The sequence below is a fragment of the Leucopleurus acutus genome (assembly GCF_964270905.1).
Source record: "Leucopleurus acutus genome assembly, chromosome: 3".
NCBI classification, from domain to species: Eukaryota; Metazoa; Chordata; class Mammalia; order Artiodactyla; family Delphinidae; genus Leucopleurus; species Leucopleurus acutus.
Genome location: NC_139145.1, coordinates 43,300,369 through 43,322,423, shown reverse-complemented (window position 1 = coordinate 43,322,423; position 22,055 = coordinate 43,300,369). Strand labels below are relative to the sequence as shown.

At 45.5% G+C, this 22,055-nt stretch overlaps 1 protein-coding gene across 4 annotated transcripts in view; it reads left to right on the top strand.

Annotated features, from left to right (window-relative positions):
- CYFIP2 (cytoplasmic FMR1 interacting protein 2) overlaps window positions 1-22,055 on the top strand; it is a 131,403-nt gene that overhangs the window by 32,357 nt on the left and 76,991 nt on the right. For 2 of the 4 annotated variants that reach the window (XR_014326133.1, XM_082837336.1), the window contains exons 9-15: window positions 2,511-2,615; window positions 4,742-4,833; window positions 6,652-6,769; window positions 9,179-9,298; window positions 9,821-9,946; window positions 18,538-18,704; window positions 19,463-19,610. Coding sequence is in view for 3 of the 4 variants with exons in the window: in XM_082837336.1 (XP_082693462.1) it covers window positions 2,511-2,615; window positions 4,742-4,833; window positions 6,652-6,769; window positions 9,179-9,298; window positions 9,821-9,946; window positions 18,538-18,704; window positions 19,463-19,610 (876 nt within the window). In the remaining variant the exon portion in view is untranslated. The remainder of the gene's footprint in view (window positions 1-2,510; window positions 2,616-4,741; window positions 4,834-6,651; window positions 6,770-9,178; window positions 9,299-9,820; window positions 9,947-18,537; window positions 18,705-19,462; window positions 19,611-22,055) is intronic. The other 2 variants (XM_082837337.1, XM_082837338.1) reach the window with 2 other exon arrangements.

Below are 22,055 nucleotides of genomic sequence, written 5' to 3'. Positions count from 1 at the left end.
CACCCCAGGGCCCGGGCTTGCCCTCTCACCTCCTTCTTATTTAAAATCATTTGTTTTTAATATTTCTTTCTTCTTACTTAAGCACTGATACAGATCTTACTGCATATAGTGTTTTGTAACCTGTTATTTGCCTTGAATATGTCATATACACCTTTCCAGACATCATTAAGGCTCTTTCTACAATGTGATTTTTTTTCTTTTCTTTTTTTTTTTCTTTCGGTACGTGGGCCTCTCACTGCTGTGGCCTCTCCCGTTGCGGAGCACAGGCTCCGGACGTGCAGACTCAGCGGCCATGGCTCATGGGCCCAGCCGCTCCGCGGCATGTGGGATCTTCCCGGACCGGGGCACGAACCTGTGTCCCCTGCATCGGCAGAACTCTCAACCACTGTGCCACCAGGGAAGCCAGTACAATGTGATTTTTTAATGGCTGCCAAGTATTCCATTGTATGGGGACATTGTTATTTAACAGATCCCCTGTGGTTGGATATTTGTTTGCTAAACTGCATTGAAACTCTGTAGAGCACCTTCGTGTCCATACTCTGGTTAAGCCAGACATCCTGGAGGAAAAAACCGCCAACTCAAGGGGAAGGCAGAATCTTCAAACTTTTGCTGTATTTTGCCAAATGGGTCACATTTGTTTCATCAGTTTACAAGTTTCATTTTTTAATTGCCAAGTAATTTTTATTATTGTAGAAAATCTGGACTATACAGAAAAGCATTAAAAAATTGAATCTCTTACAATCTTTCCATCCAGAGATAACACTTTTAGCATTTTGATGTATATCTTTCTCGTTTTTTCTGTGCTGATATATTTTCATCTGTATGTAATTTACATATGCAATTTACATAAATTTTGTGCACGTGTAATTTTTATCCCACTTCATTAAATGCATTTGGAAGATTATGCAGCCCTTAAATAATGTTATATGGATGAGCTTTAATTTCTTTAACCATTATTCTATCGTTAGCTGCTTAGATTATTTCTAATTTCCCTCTGACAACAATAGCCCGGAAATGAACAATCTTCTCCATATTCACATGCATCACCCCTTTTGATTCGTTTTTCCCCAGAACCTCCCCTTTCAAAATTCCGATGCTGGTTTGACTTTTTTTTCCTCTCCATGTCGCCTCCTGCTATTTCAAGAATCCCAGCCCTGTTGGTGTTCCCTTCTTAACATTTCCATAACATCTCGAAGAAGCTTGCAGGACAGTGTGGCTTTGTGTCTTGTTCACTCTGGCTTGCTCTGCACAGTCAGAAATCCAGAGAAGTCACCCAGAGCTCAGCAGTCTCTCTCACCCCCAGTGCTATGCCTGGGCAATTACCATAGCTCTGCCCAGAATTGCTGCTTCCACTAAGTAGGTTGCTAAACCCCAGTCCACCAAGCATCCTTAGATGCTGCCATCAGATTCTCAGGCCCTTCTTTTCTCTTGCCTGCTTTTAATCGTCCCACGTCTCAGCTTCCCAACCTTCTTCTCTCTCAATTCTCTGCCTCCTCAACCTGGACTCCTGCACTGCTCGTCTCTGCAGTTTGTTAGTGAACTCAGATGCCACCAGGGAGCGCCTTCTGCCTTAAATGGAAAAGTCTGGTGCACACCCTGCGGAACTGCAAAATGCAAACGCCCATCCTCTAGTCCACTCCCTTAGGTGTCAGACGTGACTTATCCCCAGTCACATAGCAACTGTGTGCTGAGGGAAGCTGCTTTCAACCTAGCTATTCAGGCCTCCTCAGGCTTGCTGTACATTTGACAAAAAGAGCAAAAGAAGCCAGCATTCAGGAAAGTATTGTATGGACTGGAATATCAAGAATCAGCCTGTCGACCTGCTTATAGGGCATTGTTAGGCAAAAATGTGGTCTTTTTGTTAATGAAGTCACCAATGAGATTCCTTGGGAATCTTTGTTGTAGTTTCCTTGGAGAAAGGGGTGAATAGTTTCACATCCATTTACCATCTAGTGAGTATTCGTCAAGTGCCTGCGATGTGCTGGGGCCCAGGGATGCAGCAACAGCACCACTCAGTCCTTCCTCTCAAGAAGGATCTAAGTGCCCACATGTTGTTGTCAGATCCCGGTTCAGATCCTGTCTCTGCAGCTTACTAGCTGTGTGACCTTGGCAAGCTGTCTAACCTCTCTGTGTCTCCAATTCCTCGTCCGTAGAATAAGGTTATTGTGTAGAACTTGACTCATAAGATTGTTGTGAGAATGAAGGATGACGCCTGCTAAATCCCAAAGCACAGACTCTGGCCCATGGGGGAGGACTCAAGAAGTGGCCGCCATGGTAATATATGAAAGAGTCCTCTGCATTTCTTCACAGAAATCAAATTTCTGGTTGAAAGGAGACCTATGGGTCTCTCCCCCCTTTCTTTTTTTTTTTTTTTGAAGACACATGGGTTTTTGTCACAGAATGTGTCACTACAGGGGATGTGAACACAGACACAGATCTGCTTTTTTTGTTTCTTTGAAACTTTTCCAGTGGATGTGACTGGCTTCTGGCTCTGCCTCTTCTCACTCTAGGTCATGGGTTTTGGTCTCTACCTGATGGATGGAAATGTCAGTAACATTTACAAACTGGATGCCAAGAAGAGGATCAACCTCAGCAAAATCGATAAGTTCTTTAAGGTCAGCACCTGGGGCTGGGGTTGGGCAGGGGGCCAAGGGGTGGTCTCTCTGGGGAAAGGAATGAAATGAACCAGCAAGTAGTGGGGCTTGTTGACTGAACTGTAGCTTTAAAGACCCCAAGAGGAGGAGAATAGAATGTTGGGGCCTCCAGCTGCCCTGGGTAGAGGAAGCTACACTATAGAAGGCATGTGCCTGAGTCTCAGGATTCAGCTGGGATTCAGCCGGGAGGCCTTGTGATTCTTTCCGCATACTGCTTTTTCCCTTTTCTGAAATCCCTTGCCCTCTGAAGAAAGAGGTGCGTCCCAGAAGACAGAGCCCGCTTTAATTTTCAGTATATATCAGAGCCCACAGAAGCAGGACGAATAAAGACTGGCTTTTACATTGATTCACATTCGCAAACGCACAGCCTCTCCTGGCCCACCAGAGGCCCCTCACTCTCCGTGCCTCTGGGCAGAATGCCTCATCAGCGTCCAGCCCCTACTCAGTCCATCCCAGTGCCTCAGAGATTTGATCTTCTGCCCCAAATCTTTAACAATAAAACCTTGTGGTTTGCCTTTGAGGTTTTCGCAAAGGGGTTTTCTCCTTTGGAAGTGAATTCCATGATGTCGGTGTATTCTAGCATCAGGCATTTCAGGCCTGGAGCCTCTGAGGTCAGACACGGGAAAACCAGGCTTCAATTAAAAGTGGAATCCCTCAAAGGTGTGGCCAAGCCTGCGTCCCACCGACTCTTGGAGGTTAAGAGGGAAAAAAGTCACCAGAAGGCATCCTGTGGCTGGGCTTGGCTTCTTTTTGAAGCTGAAACTTTGACTTTTCTCTGGAACTGCCCATAGTGAAAACAGAGCTCATCTTGGGAGAACTGGCCAGATCTGCCTCGGCCTTAAATCCGCATGAATGAGATGGGGGTGGAGTGGAAGACCGCAATCTCGCCTCACAAAGACCTGGGTTTTAGTCTCGCTCTGCCATTTCATAGCTGGGTGACTTTGGGAAAGTCACAGAACTTCTCTGAAACTGAGTTCCCTGGCTCGAAAAACAGCAATGCTAAGGGTGTCTACTTCATAGGGTTCCCTTGAGGATTCAGTGGGATCACATAGGTCAGTCAAAGCCCTGGGTTATAATCCCAGCTCCTTAGCTTCTAGGAGTGATTGAAAACAGTCACTTCAGCTGTCAAAGCTTCAGTTTGTCCATCTGTTAAATGGGAATGATACTAGTACTGACCTCACCCAGTTATTCTGTGGATTGAAATACTGTTTTCTCATTTGCTTAATAGACTATTTTTTAGAGCAGTTTTAGGTGCACAGCAAAATTGAGCAGAATGAACAGGGATTTCCCGTATACCCCCTGCCTCCACTCATACACAACCTCCCCCATTGTCCAAACTCCCCAGCAGAGGGGTACGTTTGTTATAGTCCATGAACCTACATTGTTGGCACATCATTATCACCCAAAGTCCGTGGTTTGCAGTAGGGGTAACTCTTGGCATTGTGCATTCTGTAAGTTTTGACAAATGTATAATGATCTATATCCACCATTATGGTATCATACAGAATAATTTCACTGCCCTAGAAACCCTCTGGTTTTGAAGGGCTTGGCACAGTGCCTAGTGCCTAAGAAGCAGACAGAAAATACCAGCCTCCTCGCCATTACTCCTGGTCTTCGGATGGGAATCGTCTGCCCTTTGGTGTTAGGTGTTAAAGGTTTCAATCACTTCCCGTTGTGGAGTTTCTCAAGAAGGTCATGCCCAGCCAGTGGCATCTGGGCACCCACTCGCAGAGCTCAAAGCAGCGAGGATCCTCGAATCCAAGGAAAATTAGAGCAGAAAAGACCCTGCCCCGGGAGGCAGACCATCTGGTCCTCATTCTTCATCTGTTCTGCCTGCTGGGTAACCTTAGACAAGTCACTTTGCCTCTCTGGGCTCAGTTGCTGGAACATAGGGATGGTTGGAGGCACGGGAGGACCTCTCCTCTGGCTGGGGCTCTTTGTGGTTCCAGGGTCACATAGTAGCATCTTTGGAAGCAGAAACTGGGGGTCATCCCAGAGGCACACACGGAGGCCTGTCTCCCCCGGCGGAAGGCAGCCACCTGGCCCCTCCCTCCGTGTCTCACGCACTGTATTTGCTTCCTTTGCAGCAGCTGCAGGTGGTGCCCCTTTTCGGCGACATGCAGATAGAGCTGGCCAGATACATTAAGACCAGTGCTCACTATGAAGAGAACAAGTCCAAGTGAGTGCCTGCCGTAATGTCTCTCGGCTCCCCCGAGGATGCCCAGCCCGGGCAGGGGGCCGAGGGGCCACTTCAGCCCCTCCCCCCTCCCCAGAGCCCTGGGCAGGTGGATTCTGTCCAATCACTGGCACCTGGCAGAGGGGAGCAGTGGATAGTGCTCTGAGCCCTTTTGCACCTGCCCTTTGCTGCCAGGGTTCAAAAGTGCTCAGAGCACAGCCCCGCCCCTTCTCTGTTCCCGTGGTGGCCCACACCGCCTGCAGGGGAACGGCAGGAGTCCTCCTTCCCCTGCGAAGGGGGAAGAGTGACTGGCCCTCAGTGGTCAGGCAGAGCGAGATGGCCTTGTTCTTCATCACACTGGTTCTCTCTTCAGGTTTTGTGTCCATGCAGTAAGTATGCTGTGGAGGGTATTGTTCCAACGGTTCCAACTGTGAAGCGGGTTGACGACCTCTCCTTATGTTGTTTTCTAAACCACCACTCTAGGTGATCTGAGCTAAGATCTGGGGTGTCAGCGCCTCATGGAAGTTGGGGGACATTCGGCTACAGTCTTGGCCACCCCTTTGATCTCTGGCCTTGTTAAGGAGGTTTCTGCCTGCATTTCCATACAGAGTGGGGCCGACCATCCTTTAGTCAGGGGTGAGGGTATTAGGACCTTAAAAGTATGTAAATGGAGTGTCCTTGAACTCCACCAGCTTTGAGCCACAGCAGGTGAGTCTTGCCAGGGAAAGCCGGTTTAAGTCTTTTCATAACCCGGTGGCTGCTGGTGTATGAGGAGGTCTTTCAGGAAAAGCATGGAGTCCCGAATGCTGAACTCATTTCTTCACTTTTCCCTGCGTGAATTCTCGGCCACCTGAGGTTGGTTGGGAGTGGTGATGTGACCAGGATGGTGGTCAGAGGTTCAAGTGATGGTGTCCCCATCCCTACACAAGGACCTCAAAAGGAAAGTCATGCCAAAGTATAGGCATGAGGAAGTCTGTCACCGTTCTGAGTATTCTCTGGAGCGCCCTTTCAGAGCTCCTTTTGAAATAGTAAATTCTCTCTGCAACGCATATCTGCTTTGTTTGGTGTCCATGCTAATCTGTCCACTGGGTCACCCGGCACCAGATGGCAGAGGACAGTGAACGGGGTTGTCTTTTTTTCTCTTGGGGAAGGAGAGTGAAGATTCTTATTCATTCATTTCCTCCCCAATTTAGGATGTTCTCCCAAAGATCTCTTTCAAAAAAGTTGAGGAAAGAGTTGAGGAGAAAGAAGAGAGGAAGGGGGAGAGGATGAGAAAGAGAGACTTTCAGAATGGCTGTGGTTTTCCTCTCCATAGAGAGCTTCCGTGTTGCCAGCTCGCTGTTGAAAAAGAGGCACAATCCCTTTAGTTTTCCCCAGTCCCGCCCATAGGCCCCCTCCAACGACAGCTTCAACCACAGGACGTAGTGCTGCCGGGGTCAGTAGATAGGTTTGGGAGGTTGCCCACCTTGCTTTTTCTTTGCTTGGATTCCAGTCCTTTGCAGTCCTAGAGAGGCTGCAAGTCCCTCCCCGCTCACGTGACTGGTAAGTACTGTGGACACCCGTTATCTGGAAAAGCCTGCGATTGGGTCTTAGAGGAGGCCAGCCCCAAGCAGGAGGAGAAAAGGCTGTTCCGTTCAGCCTGCAGTCCCCACCGCGGGATTTAGCAGGCACTCTTGCTGGTAGCTGGGACACGTCTTGGTCCACCCAGGGGAGCCGGCCACGTTGGCCAAGCACCAGGAGCAACTAGTGAATGGAAGGAGCCTGCCCCACCCAGGTGCCTAAGGCCAGGACCCACTCTGACCCCCCTGATTTTCTGCCCAGGTGGACGTGCACCCAGAGCAGCATCAGCCCCCAGTACAATATCTGCGAGCAGATGGTTCAGATCCGGGATGACCACATCCGCTTTATCTCCGAACTCGCTCGCTACAGCAACAGTGAGGTGAGTTCGCTCTGGCTGCTGGGATGGAGGCCCGTGTGGGCCCAGGGTGGGGAGGGGTGAGGACCGGCCAGAAAAGAGGTGAGATCATGGAGAGTGGAGGAGTAAGGGAATACACACTGGTGGCATGGATTTTAGAGCCAGATGGAACTGGGTGCGATTCTGGTTCTGCTGCTGACCTTCACAAGTTATTCAACGTCCCTGAGCCTCAGTTTCCTCATCTGCAAAATGGAGCTAATAGTATCTGGAAAGGTTCATTGAGAGGATTAAACAATATGATGCATGGAAAATGCATTGTGCCTAGCAACTAGTAACAGCCCAGTAATCGTTAGTCTGTGCATGATCTAAACCATCTCCACCCTGGATGGCAAGAGAAACAAAGTTCTGAACAATCATGGTGATAACACCATCTAAATATTTTTAAACTACAATTATAAATAATCATTGTAATAGGCCAGAAAATACAGTTAGCAGCAAAATAAGGTCATAAAAATCTCCTGTGATGATCCCACTAATTACATTTTTACTGGCACTGGATTTTTCTTTTCTTCCTTTTTTTTTTGTAGGGAAGCACGATCGGTGCACAAACCTCAGGAAAAATACAGATAGGCAGAAGGGGGGAAAATCAGTCATGTAAAATCCTTCCACCCAGAACCAACTGTGATCAACATTTGGATGTGTATATCCTTCTGGATCTCTTTCTGTATAAACCCTTCTAATGAATATATATGTTGGTTTAATGAATACAGGTCTCCAGATTTGAATTCCCTTATTACCTGGAGCTCCTGGAAGACTGCACTACCACGCATGTGCCCACTGGCTCCACCATGTGGCCGATGGCCATAGTTACGCTTTCCAAAACCCAAACTAGGGAAATGTCTTTGATCCAAGGGCATCATATTTGAAATGAGAACAGCCAGATAAATGCAGGTGGTGTGGTCATTAGATGAGTGGCCCACATTCTCAAGAGGGCTTCTGGTGGACATGGACCAGGGTCAAGCCCAAACCTTTGACTTTCTTAACTGTATGTGACAATGAACTGAACATAAGCTATGGGAATAATTTAAGGGCTGGGGACCCCTTCATTCCTTATCCAGTTTTGGTATGATCTAAGAATGAGTCTGGCTCAAAGCTATTTTTAGAATTATACAGCTTATACATGTGTATGTACAGACCACTCTCAGTATTCACAGCAGTTATATTCTATAAAGTGGCCGTCAACACTAAATCAGCAAGTACTGAACCATCACTCTTTGAGAAAATACAGGGGTAGGTTCCTGTGAGCTTCCGATCACAGTGTTTCCATCAGCTGGTTTTTAACATATAACCTTATTTTACATGCGCTTCTGCTTAAAGACGCCTTATGTAATACATATTGTTGATTTGTTGGCGTTAAATCACAGCCAACAACACTATAATTCATGCCTGAGCAAAGCTTATCTAAAATACATATTTTCTCCATAATGCCCATCACAGCCTCCTTTCTCATAGGGGCATAGACAGAGCATCAACCCTGTGCTTGGGGGCCATTTAAAATAATGAAATCACCATTAAAAAGTATAAGAATGAGGAAAATGGGGCACTAAATAGACCAGGAACGGGACATTTGTGTACAGTAGGAGCCGAAACAAGAGAGCAGAGAGTTGCCTTGTTCAGCCTCAGCTGGGAACATGACTCAAATTTTTTCCCACTCTGCACACGTCTGAATCTGACCATGAAAGCACTGCAAGGATTGATCTTGAGGTTACAGATAAAGTTTAGTGAATAGGGAAATTCACAGATACAGAATCCACAAATAATGAGGACTGGCTCTATATGTATATCTATACACATACACATACACATATATCTATGCATATGCACAGTATACATACATACAGTATTTCACGGTGGAATATTACATGTTCAAATAGATGTTTATCTTCACCAGTGCTTTTCAGTCTGTGAGTCATTTCTAATTGAGTTGTGAAATCAATTTAGTTGCTTTCTAATTAGCATTTTGTTATGAAATGGAATAAAAAATCAGAGGAAATCTCAAGTATTGAGCATAAAGTTGTTTCGTGAAAACTGTTCATGCCTATATTGAATACCTCTAAGTAGGTACATGTTCCTGAGTTAGTATACGGTATGCACTTCCTACTGTATATCGCAGACCCAAAAGTCTGAAAGGTGCTGTGCTGCAGTCAACCAGGGTCGTTGTGAGTGGGCGCCTGGCGTCACACCACCTGAATTTGAACCCTCAATCATTTACAAGGCATGTGGCCTTTAGCAAGGCATTTGTCTGAGCCTCAGTTTATCTGTCAAGGGGTACAATAATAGCACTCCCTTGCAGTGTTCTTGGGGGAATCAGTGAAATAAGGTAGAAAAGTGCCAGGTGCGTCGACAGTGAGGGTGACAGCTGATGTTCCCCAGGTGGTGACGGGCTCCGGGCTGGACAGCCAGAAGTCGGACGAGGAGTACCGCGAACTCTTTGACCTGGCCCTGCGGGGCCTGCAGCTCTTGTCCAAGTGGAGCGCCCACGTCATGGAGGTGGTAGGTGTCGCAGGGCAGAGGGTCGGCTCCTTCCCGGCCCCCTCCATCCTGAACTCTGTTCACTTGGAATCTGCCCCTGCCTCTCTCTGGCACTCTATTTTTTAAACAGCTTTATCAAGATATAATTCACACACCACACCATTGACCCATTTAAAATGTAAATTTGTTAATTTTTAGTATATTGCCAGTGCCGGGCAACCACAGTCAAATTTAGAACATTTTCATCATCTCAAGAAGAACCCGGTACAGTCACCCCTATTCCCTGTCCCTGCAGCCCTAAGCAGTCTCCTTCTGTCTCTATGGAGTTCCCTATTTTGGCTGTTTCCTATAAGTAGAATCGTATCATAGGTGGTTTTTGTGTCTGGCTTCTTTTACTTCACATGTTCAAGGTCCCTCCATTGTAGCACAGATCAGTACTGCATTGCCTTTTATGACTGAGTGATAGTCCGTTGTGTGGACTCACCCAATTTGGTTGATTCATTCACCTGCTGATGGACGCGTGGGTCTCTCCTCTCACCCCAGTACTCGTGGAAGCTCGTTCACCCCACGGACAAGTTCTGCAACAAGGACTGCCCGGGCACGGCCGAGGAGTATGAGCGAGCCACCCGCTACAACTACACCAGTGAGGAGAAGTTTGCCTTCGTCGAGGTGGGTGCTGACTCCCTGCGTCTCCTCGCCCCCCACCCCCGAGGCTGCTCCGTGTCAGCAGCCGTAGGGCTTCCTGGAGGGGTACTGGGCCGGGCGGCAGCCATGGGCCTCCTGTGCATGCACTTCCCTGCCCCCTCCTCCCACCCGAATTCATCTCTGCCCCAAGTTGTTCTTTCAGAAGCGGTGAGAAATGCATTCTGTTCTTAGAATCCCAAAGAAAGAGGCACTCCATTAGACCAAACAGCAGGGACAAAACACGTGGCCAAAAGAGATATAACAAATGCCCAGACCGAGGAGTAGTTGGAGAACTTCAGATCGAAACTAAGATGAGATAGAATGCTGACCAGTCAGGATAGTAAAGATCTAGTAGATCGGTGATGTCTGTTGCTGGTTGAAGTGGGATGTAGACCTTCTCAGATACTTTGAGTGGCCAGTCCACATTTTACAGGCTTTCTATGAGGGCAAGCTGATCATCTGTATTCGAATGTTTAACGGGCATACCGTTTGGCACATATATATCTCAGGGAAATAAGCCAACTGTGCCGAGACATATATAACAGACATTTATTGCCGTATTGTTTATAATGCCAAAATATGTGAAACAACTGAAATGTCCTTCAGTACGGACCAGGTAAAATAAATAAAGGTACAGCTATATCATTGAATACTATGCAGCCACTAAAATGGATGTACTGACATGAAAAGATATACACCGTGTATTGTTAAGTTAAAAAAGAAACAGGTTAAAGGGCAGCATGTAAAATGATGCCATTCTACCAAAATTAATATACTTTTGCACATTTGCTCAAAATGGAAGGACATAAGTGTACATGTTTATATATACCAAACCATAAACAGTAGTAATTTCTAAAGGGAGGATTCTACTTCCTGCTTTATAACCTTCTGATTTGGTTTTTTTGTTTGTCTGATTACAAAAAGATATGTCTGTGAGGGTGACGGAGCTCATTCTTGCTGGGTTATGAGTGACAGCTTCCTCTTTCATGACTCTCTGAAGCCTAGAAGTCAGAGACTTGGATGCTGCCCCCGGACCCTTCATCTCTCTGAGCCTCAGCCTCTTTATCTATAAGATGGAGCTGATTATCTTTACCCACTTCCATCCCAGCATTATTGTTGAACATCAAAGAGTCATTACCAGAGGTAATGATGTAGATGAGCAGTGAAGGCTATAAAGTGTCATACACATTAGGGGTTAGAGTTGCTCTTTAGCTGATCTCCAGCCTGTACTTTAACGAACTGAGGCTCAGTGGGGTCATTTCAGGCAGGTATGTGTTCCTGAGTTAGTAGACAGTATGCACTTCCTACTGTAAATCACAGACCCAAAAGTCTGAAAGGTGCTGTGCTGCAGTCAATCAGGGTCGTTGTGAGTGGGCCCCGGGCGTAACACCACCTGAATTTGAACCCTCAATCATCTACAAGGCATGTGGCCTTTAGCAAGGCATTTGTCTGAGCCTCAGTTTATCTGTCAAGGGGTATAATAATAGCACCTCCCTTGCAGTGTTCTTGGGGGAATCAGTGAAATAAGGTAGAAAAGTGCCAGGTGCGTCGACAGTGAGGGTGACAGCTGATGTTCCCCAGGTGGTGATGGGCTCCGGGCTGCACAGCCAGAAGTCGGATGAGGAGTACCATGAGTTTAAAATGTAAATTCATTAATTTTTAGTATATTGCCAGTGCTGGGCAGCTGCAGTCAAATTTAGACCATTTTCATCACCTCAAGAAGAACCGGGTATAATCACCCCTATTCCCTATCCCTGCAGCCCTAAGCAGTCTCCTTCTGTCTCTATGGAGTTCCCTATTTTGGCTGTTTCCTATAAGTAGAATCGTATCATATGTGGTTTTTGTGTCTGGCTTCTTTTACTTCATGTTTTCAAGGTCCCTCCATTGTAGCACAAATCAGTACTGCATTCCCTTTTTTTTTTTTTTTTGCGGTACGCGGGCCTCTCACTGCTGTGGCCTTTCCCGTTGCGGAGCACAGGCTCCGGACGCGCAGGCTCAGTGGCCATGGCTCACGGGCCCAGCCGCTCTGCGGCATGTGGGATCTTCCCGGACCAAGGCACGAACCCGCGTCCCCTGCATCGGCAGGCGGACTCCCAACCACTGCGCCACCAGGGAAGCCTGCATTCCCTTTTATGACTGAGTGATAGTCCGTTGCGTGGACTCACCCCATTTGGTTGATGTGTTCACCCGCTGATGGTCGTGTGGGTCTCTCCTCTCTCCCCAGACAGATTGTAATCACACTTGGCATTGAGCTGAGTGGTCCTGACCTCCTGGCACTTCCATTGCAAATAGTCAGCCTGGAAGACAGTTGCCCAGTCATCACTGGGCGAGAAAGTCCTCCTCAAGCCTATTTATATAAAATGAGACTTTCAGTCAAAGAGGACATACAACTTTGTAAAACTGTTTATACCTTTCCTTCTTTAATAAAAGCAATGCGTAGGCACCATAGGTAGTTTAGGAAATGCTCCTCTCAACCCCACGCCTACACTCACCTTCCCACAGTCTCAGAAAATCATCCAGCTGCAACCACCAGTGGCATTTTCTGTATTTCCTTCTAGTCCTTACTTTACATTGAGAGGTTTTATAATTTTTATTTTGTTAGTAAACCATGTAAAAATAAATTTAAGAAGAGTAATTCTGGGGGGGGCGGTGGTGGTGGTGGGATGAATTGGGAGATTGGGATTGACATATATACACTAATATGTATAAAATAGATAAGTAATGAGAACCTGCTGTATAAAAATAATTAAATTAAATTTTAAAGAAAGAAAGAAAAGTAATTTTACGTGGCATTAAACAACACTAAACAAGGCAAAAATATTACAGTAACCTGCACCACCTCACTCCTCCCTGAGTCCCAAAATAGGAAACATCTTTTCACCTTGTCAAGCTATTTCTTCTGGTATTTATCTCTGTACTTCCACTAACAGCCTGATGGGGCTGTTCCCTGGTTTTTCAATTTATGGCATTTTCTATTGATTTCGTACTTTGGGAGAAAACAGTTTAGTTCTTTCATCTCTGCCTCCCATTTCCACCCCCAATACACCCAATTCCTTTCTCCCATCTTCCCAAAGGGGCAATTTAACACTTTTTGGTTAAATTAACGGTTGCTCTGTATTACTATAACTGAGTACCTGTTCATTGCTGAGTCACGTGGTCTAATATGAATACATCTCCTTTCTGGCACAGCTTTTGCCTTTTTGTTCGATAAGTTTTCTATGATCCAATAAAAAAGGAGCCCTCAAACATACCAATGTAAAACTTCCTACGAAAGAGCTAATCACAATCATTATTTTATGAATTTTATTACTCTTTTTTTTCTTGGAGCCATTCCCGCTGAAGCCCCTTTTCCTTCTCTCCAATCTGAACTGATTTGTCTCTAGATCTGTTGTTCAGTTACTGATCTGAGATATCTCATCATCATTACCCTGGGATTCCCTTTGTCCCTCTCCTGTATTGGACCCCAGGGCTGACTCTCTCTTTATATTGGTGGAGTATATCCTCCAAAGCTTTCTAAGAAAGGGATTATGGAGGAAAGTATTTCTGAGATCTTGAATATCTGAAAATGTTTTACTTCTAAATTCACTCATAGTGAGTGGCTAGAGAATTTTAAATTGTAAATAATTTTTTCCCAGAATTTTGAAGGTATTATTCCATTGTTTTCTGGCTTTTAGTGTTGCTGCTGAAAAGTTGGATTCTAGTCTAATCCCTGTTTCCTTGTTATTTTTTCCTCTGTATAATTTTTTAACAATCGCTTTATTGAGATATAATTTATATATAAACAAATTCACCCTTTAAAGTGTACACTTATTTTTAGTATAGTCAGAGCTGTGAAACCATTACCACTGCCTAATTTTATAACATTTTTGTTATCCCCCCAAAACAACCCATACCCATTAGGGGTCATTTGCCATTCATCCCTTTCCCCACCAGCCTCTGGCAACCACTAATCTACTTTCTGTCTGCATAGTTTTGCCTCTTCTGGAGATTATATTTAAATGGAGCCATATAATATGTGATCCTTTGTGACTGGCTTCTTTCACTTAGCATGATGTTTTCAGGGTTCATCCATGTTCTAGTATATATCAGTACTTCATTCCTTTATGATTGAATGATATTCCATTGTATGAATATATCATATTTGTTTATATATTCACAAATTTGGGTTGTTTCAACTTTTTGGCTGTCATGAATATGCTGATATGTACATTCGTGTACAAGTATTTGTGTGGAAATATGTTTCATTCTCTTGAGTATATACCTAGAAGCAGAATTACTGGGTCACGTGGTAACTCTATGTTTAAAAATTTGAGGAACTGTAAAAACTGTTTTCCAAAGCAGCTGCACCATTTTACATTTTCACCAGCAGTGCGCGAGAGTTGCAATTTCTTCATATCCTTGTCATCACTTATGGTCTTTTTTATTTTAGCCATCCTAGTTGTGAAGTAGTTTCTCATGGTGGTTTTGACTTGCATATCCCTAATAACTAATGATACTGAGCACCTTTTCATGTGCTTATTGGCTGTCTGCATAGCTTCTTTGGAGAAATGTCTGTTCAGATTCTTTGCCCATTTTATTTTAGGTTATTTGTCTTTTTATTTTTGAAGTATAAGAGTTTTTATATATTCTGTATCAGAAAAAGCTAATTAATTTGCCATGGTTACCAGGAAAATAGGGACTGTTTTCTAAAATGCAGCCAAATTTATGAGCCAAACTGAAAAAGAGGAAAAAATTTTATTATGCATCTTGTTTCCCAGAACTGGTATATTTAAAAATATATCAATATTCAAACACCAAAAGAAAGTGTTTTTATATATTCTGGATACAAGTCCCTTATCAGACATATAATTTGAAAAAATTTTCCTCCATTCCATGGATTGTCTTTTTACTTTCTATATGGTATGCTTTGAAGCACAAAAGTTTTCAATTTTGATGAAGTTCCTTTTATTTTTCCTTTTGTCACTTGTGCTTTTGGTGTCATATCTAAGAAACCATTGCCTAATCCAAGTTCTCAAAGATTTACTCCTATGTTTTCTTCTGAGATTTTATAGTTTCAATTCTTACATTTAGGTCTTTGGTCATTTTGAGTTAATTTTTGTATATGGTGTGAGTAGGGGTCCAACTTCATTCTTTTGCATGCAGATGTCCAGTTGTCCCAGCACCAGTTGTTGGAAAGCGTATTCTCTCTCCATTGAATTGTCTTGGTACTCTTGTCAAAAATCAATTGACTCTAAATGTAAGGGTTTATTTCTGGGCTTTCAGATCTCTTTCATTGATCTATATGTCTTTCTGTATGCCAATACCATACCATTTTGATTACTGTAACTTTGTAGTAAGTTTTGAAATTAGGAAATGTGAGTCTGACTTTATTCTTTCGTTTTCATCTGTAGAATCTTATAGTCTCATCTCTTTATCACAGTTTTTCTGAAGTTTCACTGTAAGGCATCATGATAAGGGCCTTTTGCATTCATTGTTTGGGACACTAAATAGGCCATTGCAGTGTGGAAATACAAGTTCCGTAGGTCTGGGAAATTTTCTTGAATTTTAATTTTGATAATTTCCTCCTCTCTGTTTTCTCTGTTCTGTCTTTCTGGGTTTTCTATCTGTCAGATGTTGGATGCCCAGGAGTTAGTGTCTAATTTTCCTATCTTTTCTGTCTTATTGCATATCACTTATTTTTGTTCTGCTTTATGGGATATTTCCTTAATTGCAGTTTTCAACTCTGTTAGTATTTTTTATTTTGCCTATAATATTTTAAATGTCCAAAAGCTCCATCTTGTTCTCTGAATGTTTCTTTTTTTTTTAATCGCACCCAACTCTTGTGTCGTGAATGTGCTATCTCCACGAGAATATTATTGTTTTTTTCAATGAGCTTTACTAAGGTATAATTTACATTTGGTAAGCTGCATCCATTTAAAGTGTATAATTCACAAAGTTTTGACAGTTGTATATATACCTGTGAAACCAAAAACACAAGATGCAGAACATTTTCATCTCCCTTTAGGACTTCGTATGCCATTTGCAATCCGTCCTTCCCTCCATCCTTGGCCCTAAACAATCACATTTTTTGTCACCATAGATTTGTTTTCAATTTCTAGAATTTTATTTAAGTGGAATCATATAGTATGTATTTTGTGCGTGTGGCTTTTTCACTCAGCATAATAATTTTGAGATTCATCCACATTGTTTCTTGTATCAATAGTTTGTTTCGTTTCATTGCTGAGTATTTTTCTATTGCGTGGCTATTCTACAATTTGTGTATCTTCAATTGTTGATAAACATTGGGCCATTTCCAGCTTTTGGCCAATGTAAGCAAAGTTGCTTTAAATATTTGAGTATAAGTGTTTGTGTAGACATAGGTTTTTATTTCTCTTGGAATGGTCATATTGGAGGTGTATGTTTAACTTTTTAAGAAACTGCCAAACAGTTTTCCAAAGCAGGTGTACCGTTTTATATTCCCACCAGTTATATATGAGGGTTCTGTTGCACACACCCTCACAGTGCTTGTGCTGTCAGTCTTATTAATCTTAGCCATTCTAATGGATATTTAGTACATCTCACTGAGGTTTCAATTTGCATTTCCCTGAAGATTAATGATATTGAGCATCTTTTCATGTGCTTATTGGCTATTCATACATCTTCCTTTGTGAAGTGTTGTCTGTTGAAATCTTTTGCCCATTTTTTACAATTAGCTTTCCATCTTCTTACTATTAAATTGTGAGAATCTTTATATATTCTAGATACAAGTCCTTATTCACAAATACGTTGCAAATAGTTTTTCTAATCGGTGACTTTGTCTTTTCATTTTTTTTGGGGGGGGGGGTGCCTTCTAAAGGGCACCTGTTTTTAATTTTGAGGAAGTTCTACTTATTTATTATTCTGTGGTTTGTGATTTTTTTGTGTTCTAGCTAAGAAATCTCTGCCTAGCCCAAAGTTGCAAAGATTTTCCCTTAGGTCTAACAGATCTGCATACTCTTCTGTGTTTGGAGTTATTCTGAAAAGTCTTCATTATTTTGTCCTTCCTTTGTCCCTTATTTCCTAGTTTCTTTGCCAGCCAGGAGCCCAGATTCTTTTATGAATTAACATTCCTTTAGAGCTTCTCTCTCATTATTTCTGCACTATAAAGGTTCTCTTCAGCAAAACCATTAGACTGTTGGTTCTAGTGAAAATTCTTACCTTCTGAACTATTCTCACTATTTCTCCTGCCTCGAATGTTCTATTTCTTCATTTACAGTTTGGAGGAACATAAAGGCTGAGCATCTAAGCTCATTCATTCATTTACTCATTGCTTTTCAAGAAAAATCTCTTGAGGGCCCACCAGGGCCCCGGCCCCAGGGATGGAGCCTACACAGCATGCCAGGCCTCACCCCTGCAGTGCTTACAGTCTGGTGCAGAGGGAGGAAATCGACCATGTCATGAGGGGTGTGACAAGTGTGGCAGTTGTCAGGAGGCTGATTTGACAAGGCTTTCCCCTCTGAATTCCTTTTTTTTTTTTTAACATCTTTATTGGAGTATAATTGCTTTACGATGGTGTGTTAGTTTCTGCTTTATAACAAAGTGAATCAGCTATACATATACTTATATCCCCATATCTCCTCCCTCTTACATCTCCCTCCCACCGTCCCTATCCCACCCCTCTAGGTGGTCACAAAACACCGAGCTGATCTCCCTCCCCTCTGAATTCTGAGCTAATCTAGAAGTTAGCACTTGAGGCTGACGGGGGCCAAAGGATCAGGTTTGGTAAAGCTGGACCAGAGAATGTGACTTCACTCAAGGCCACACCAGGCTTCCTATTCCTCCCCCATCCCATGAAACTTCCCACTGGGAAACAGGCAAAGCAGCTGCATAAATATACACCTCCCATCCTCGGGATGGGGATGGGTGATTACCGCAAGGACAAGACAGGCACCCAGAGGAGAGGACACACCCCACAGGCAGACAGATCCCAAGTGAGCGCCAAGGTCAAAGTGACGCTACACGCATCCTAGTTACCTGTCTCCCCACCTCTGCAGACAGATAAGTGAGTTAAGGGGCTAGGGAGGAGGTAAATAGAAGGGCAGAAGCCTTTCCCCACAAGACTTCTATAGGAATCCTATTTTATGGACTCAAGCAGCAACTGGCCAAATCACTTCAAAAGCAAAGATTGTAAAAATTCTATAGAAAGAAGTTCTATTTGGTATTGTCTGTGGGTACATGGGATGTGGAGAGACCTCTCAAAGTCAGAGTGCTGCTCAAAACATGGTCCATGGACCAGCTGCCAGTCGTCACCAGTCAGCGGCAAGATGGGGGGCCGGTGCCAGAATGAAAATCAGCTGATGGTGAGGCACACGCGCAGCATGTGGCTGACATCTTTGCTCTGTAGCAGCGCTTCCTTGATAAGGGAGGCGGAGTGCTGATTTCTCTTCTGGCACACGTTTCCACCCAGCCGTGAACTGACACTCTGAGTAGCACTCGCTGGCCTCGTGCTTCAGGATGTCTCCTCCAGCACCTCCCCCCCCCCGGAGATGTGGTGAGGGTACCGGACAGACGGGTCTGCCAAGGCACAGTGAGCCTGACCTCGATCTGTGCCTGGCCAGGTGATCGCCATGATCAAAGGCCTGCAGGTGCTCATGGGCAGGATGGAGAGCGTCTTCAACCAGGCCATCAGGAACACCATCTACGCAGCCCTGCAGGACTTTGCCCAGGTGACCCTGCGTGAACCCCTCAGGCAGGCAGTGCGGAAGAAGAAGAATGTCCTCATCAGGTGGGTCTTCAGATGGCCTTTTTCAGGGGCCACATCCAAAATCGGGGGTGCTGGGTGCAGGACACAGAGGACGTTCCCAGATCAGTCAGCTTCCAGGGAAGTGTCTGAACACAAACGGACCTTCCAGTGAGTTCCAGCAAGTCCTATGAGGCCCTTTCAGGAGATTGGACATTTGGGATGAATTAGGCCTCCATCTCTGGGTTTGGAGCCCATATCCACCACTGTCTAGCTGTGTGAACTTAGTCATGTTACTTACCTTCTCTACACCTCAGTTTCCCTCATTTGTAAACTGTGGATGATGATGGTACCTACTCCCTAGGCTGTTAGGACGATGAAATGAGATAATCCGTGTATAGACCTAAGCACACAGCAGCATGGAGTAAGTGTGCCACAGATATAAGCTATTATTCAAGTTTTAAATATACAGAGATTTAAATGGACTAATGAAACTGTCCTTTAAGCAAAAAGAAAACTAGCCATCCTTCACTCAGGTTCTCTCCCACTGTGTGGCCTCAGAGCTGAGTTCTCAGACAGCCAGTGGGCCTCAGAATCACCGGGGCACTTGTAAAATGCAGACGTCTGGGCTGCACCTCCAATCTGTTAAGCCAGCATCCCTGGGGATGGGGCCCTGGAGTGAGCATGTTTCAGAAGCATGCCAGGAGTTCTAAGGCATGTGGTCCTGGAACACCATGGCCTCTAGAAACAGGCTTGCAGTGCCTCTCTCCAGCTGGTCTGAATCCAGGTTCTTCCTTCCCCAGTGTCCTACAGGCAATTCGGAAAACCATCTGTGACTGGGAGGGAGGCCGAGAGCCCCCCAATGACCCGTGCTTGAGAGGGGAGAAGGACCCCAAAGGTGGATTTGACATCAAGGTGCCCCGGCGTGCCGTGGGGCCCTCCAGCACACAGGTAAGCAGCTCCAGGCACAGGCCAGCTCTGCTGACTCAGAGGCCAGCCAGGCTATGGTAGGTCATCCTGGCTGGACCATGGGGCAGTGGGGCTGGGGGTCCTCAGGCAGGAGGGGCAGGGTCAAGCGGCTGCTCTAGTCTTATTCTGCCATCTTGTTTTGATGTAAGAGGGAGGACCACTGACTTAAGATTCAGGAGACCTGGATTCTAGTCCTAGATACCTGTGTGACCTCGGGCACGTTACACAGATCTCTTTGTGCCTCAGTTGTCTAATCTGGCAAATGGGGGTGATACCAGGACTGGCTGTCCTAGCCCTGTGAAGTACAGGTTCCAAAGTATAGGAGAAGTTTAAAGTGAAATCTGTATGCATCTATCCTGTCCCTGGTTAATCAGCGCTGACCCCGGCTTCCCCTGTAGTGATGTCCTAGCTTGGGAATTCCTAAGTTCTGCCTCTGACTTGCTGCGGGATCTTGGGCAGGTGCCTTGACCTCTCTGAGCTCTGGTTATCTTCTCCGTTAAATGAAAACTTTGGATGAGATCATGTTACTGACAAAACACCGCTTTTGTTATTCCCCGTACCCCTCGCCACCAACATCACAAGTATCCAAAGTCCTCAACCACTTAGAGAAAGTCTAATAATCAGAGATATTCAGAGTTGCCAACCGGAGCTTTTTCAACAACGAGAGGTTGTCTGTGGCTTATCCAAAGTAGTCGGTAGAATTACAGAAAAAAAAGTAAAGAACCTAGGCATCTCAGTTAAATCCTTGCCCCCTACTTAAGGATAAATAGTTTCTGGTAGGCTTTTTGAGCTATTGAGAAAAAGCATATGGACCCATTATAGCTTTTAAAGGTCTTACAGGCCCCCAAAGCCCCAGGCTGGGAACTCCTGCTTCACATGACCTTTAAGCCTCTCTCATCTCTGAAATCCTGATTCCTTGAATCATCTGAGATGAGCCATCTGAGGCCCACCCCTGACGCTTCTCACTGTATGTGTGTCTGTGTCTGGGCACGGGGTGGGGGCAAGGAGGCAGCACCCGGGAGAGCTGGGTTCTCAGCACTGGCATCGTAGCTTCCCTTGGCCCGCAGCTCACAGACCCCTTTGCACTTTTCTTGCCTGCTCGAGAGACATGGAACTTCTCAAGGAAGCTTCTACAGACGGTTCTGTGTCATGCCAAGGGCCAGAGACCTTTCCAGTCCAGAATGGCTTGGAGGGGCTGAGCAGGGCTTCTGGGTGTTGCTTCCAGGCGAGGCAAAAGAGAAACTGGAAAGGAGGAGGTCGCAAAAGGGGGCCAACAGGCAGAGAATGAGAGAGGGGTGGGGGGCAGGGAGGGAGAACGGAGCATTTATAAAGATAATATGAGAAGGAGTGTCACCAACAGTTAGGCCCCCCCGACACCCCCAAGTCATGTTAGGGTGGCACAGACACACTTGATAGACTCCTAGACAGTCAGCTTGGAAGAGCCCTTAGAGACAAACTAGTCGCAAACTAGTTCCTCCCCCTATTTTGCAGATGGGGAAACTGAGGTCCAGAGAGGGGAAGTGACTTGTCCAAGTCACAAGGTGAGTTTAGATGGAGGTGGGACGAGAACCAGGTCTCCTGACTCCCACCCTGGGGCTCTGTTAGGGCCTTGGGAGCACAGTAGACATGGCATCTGGCAGAGCTGGGAGGTGACTGTTCTGGTGAATTAAATGCTTTGTTTAATAAAAGTAGGTGGGGAAAACGGTTCCCCTCTTAGGGATGAAATGGTTTTTCAAATCGTTAGAATTTGGTACCAATCAGTCGACACCCGCACAGACTGGATTGAAGACTCCTCTCTTGGAGGCCCCCAAAGGCCATCATTAGAGCAGTGCCTCTCGAGTCTTAGGGATGGTCAGCCGTGCCCACCGACAGGGTTGCAGAGGGTGGGCTGCCTGGTAAACCAGCAGCCCCGTAGTTCCTTCACCACAAAGGAAAGTGCTGTGCCAGGGATGGCGTGCCACTCCTTTCTGTGGCCGTGCTGCCCAGCCCAGGCCAGGCGCGTGGTGGGTGTGGTCCTAGAGAAGATCAGAGGCGGCCAGCATGGACGTGGTGGCAGAGGGAGGTTGGAGCATCTCAGAGGTGGTCGGCAGATGGCCTCTAGCAGTCGTGGCGGCTTTCCCACCGTATACAATACCTCTTGCTTTTCTCTCTCTCTCTCTCTCTTCTCTCTCTCCCTCTTCCCTGTCTCTCCTGCCCTCCCATTCCCTCCTCCTCTCTCCTATCTATGTCTTAGGCCTGCCAGTGGTCCCCGCGGGCTTTGTTTCACCCCACTGGTGGCACACAGGGCCGAAGAGGCTGCCGATCCCTGGTATAACACCGCCTGGCTGGGTTGGTTGGGTACCCTTCTCCAGGAGGCAGCAGGAATGGACTAGCCTGGCTGTTCACGGCCCCTTCCAGCCCTAAGATTCAAAGACACATGATGTGGAA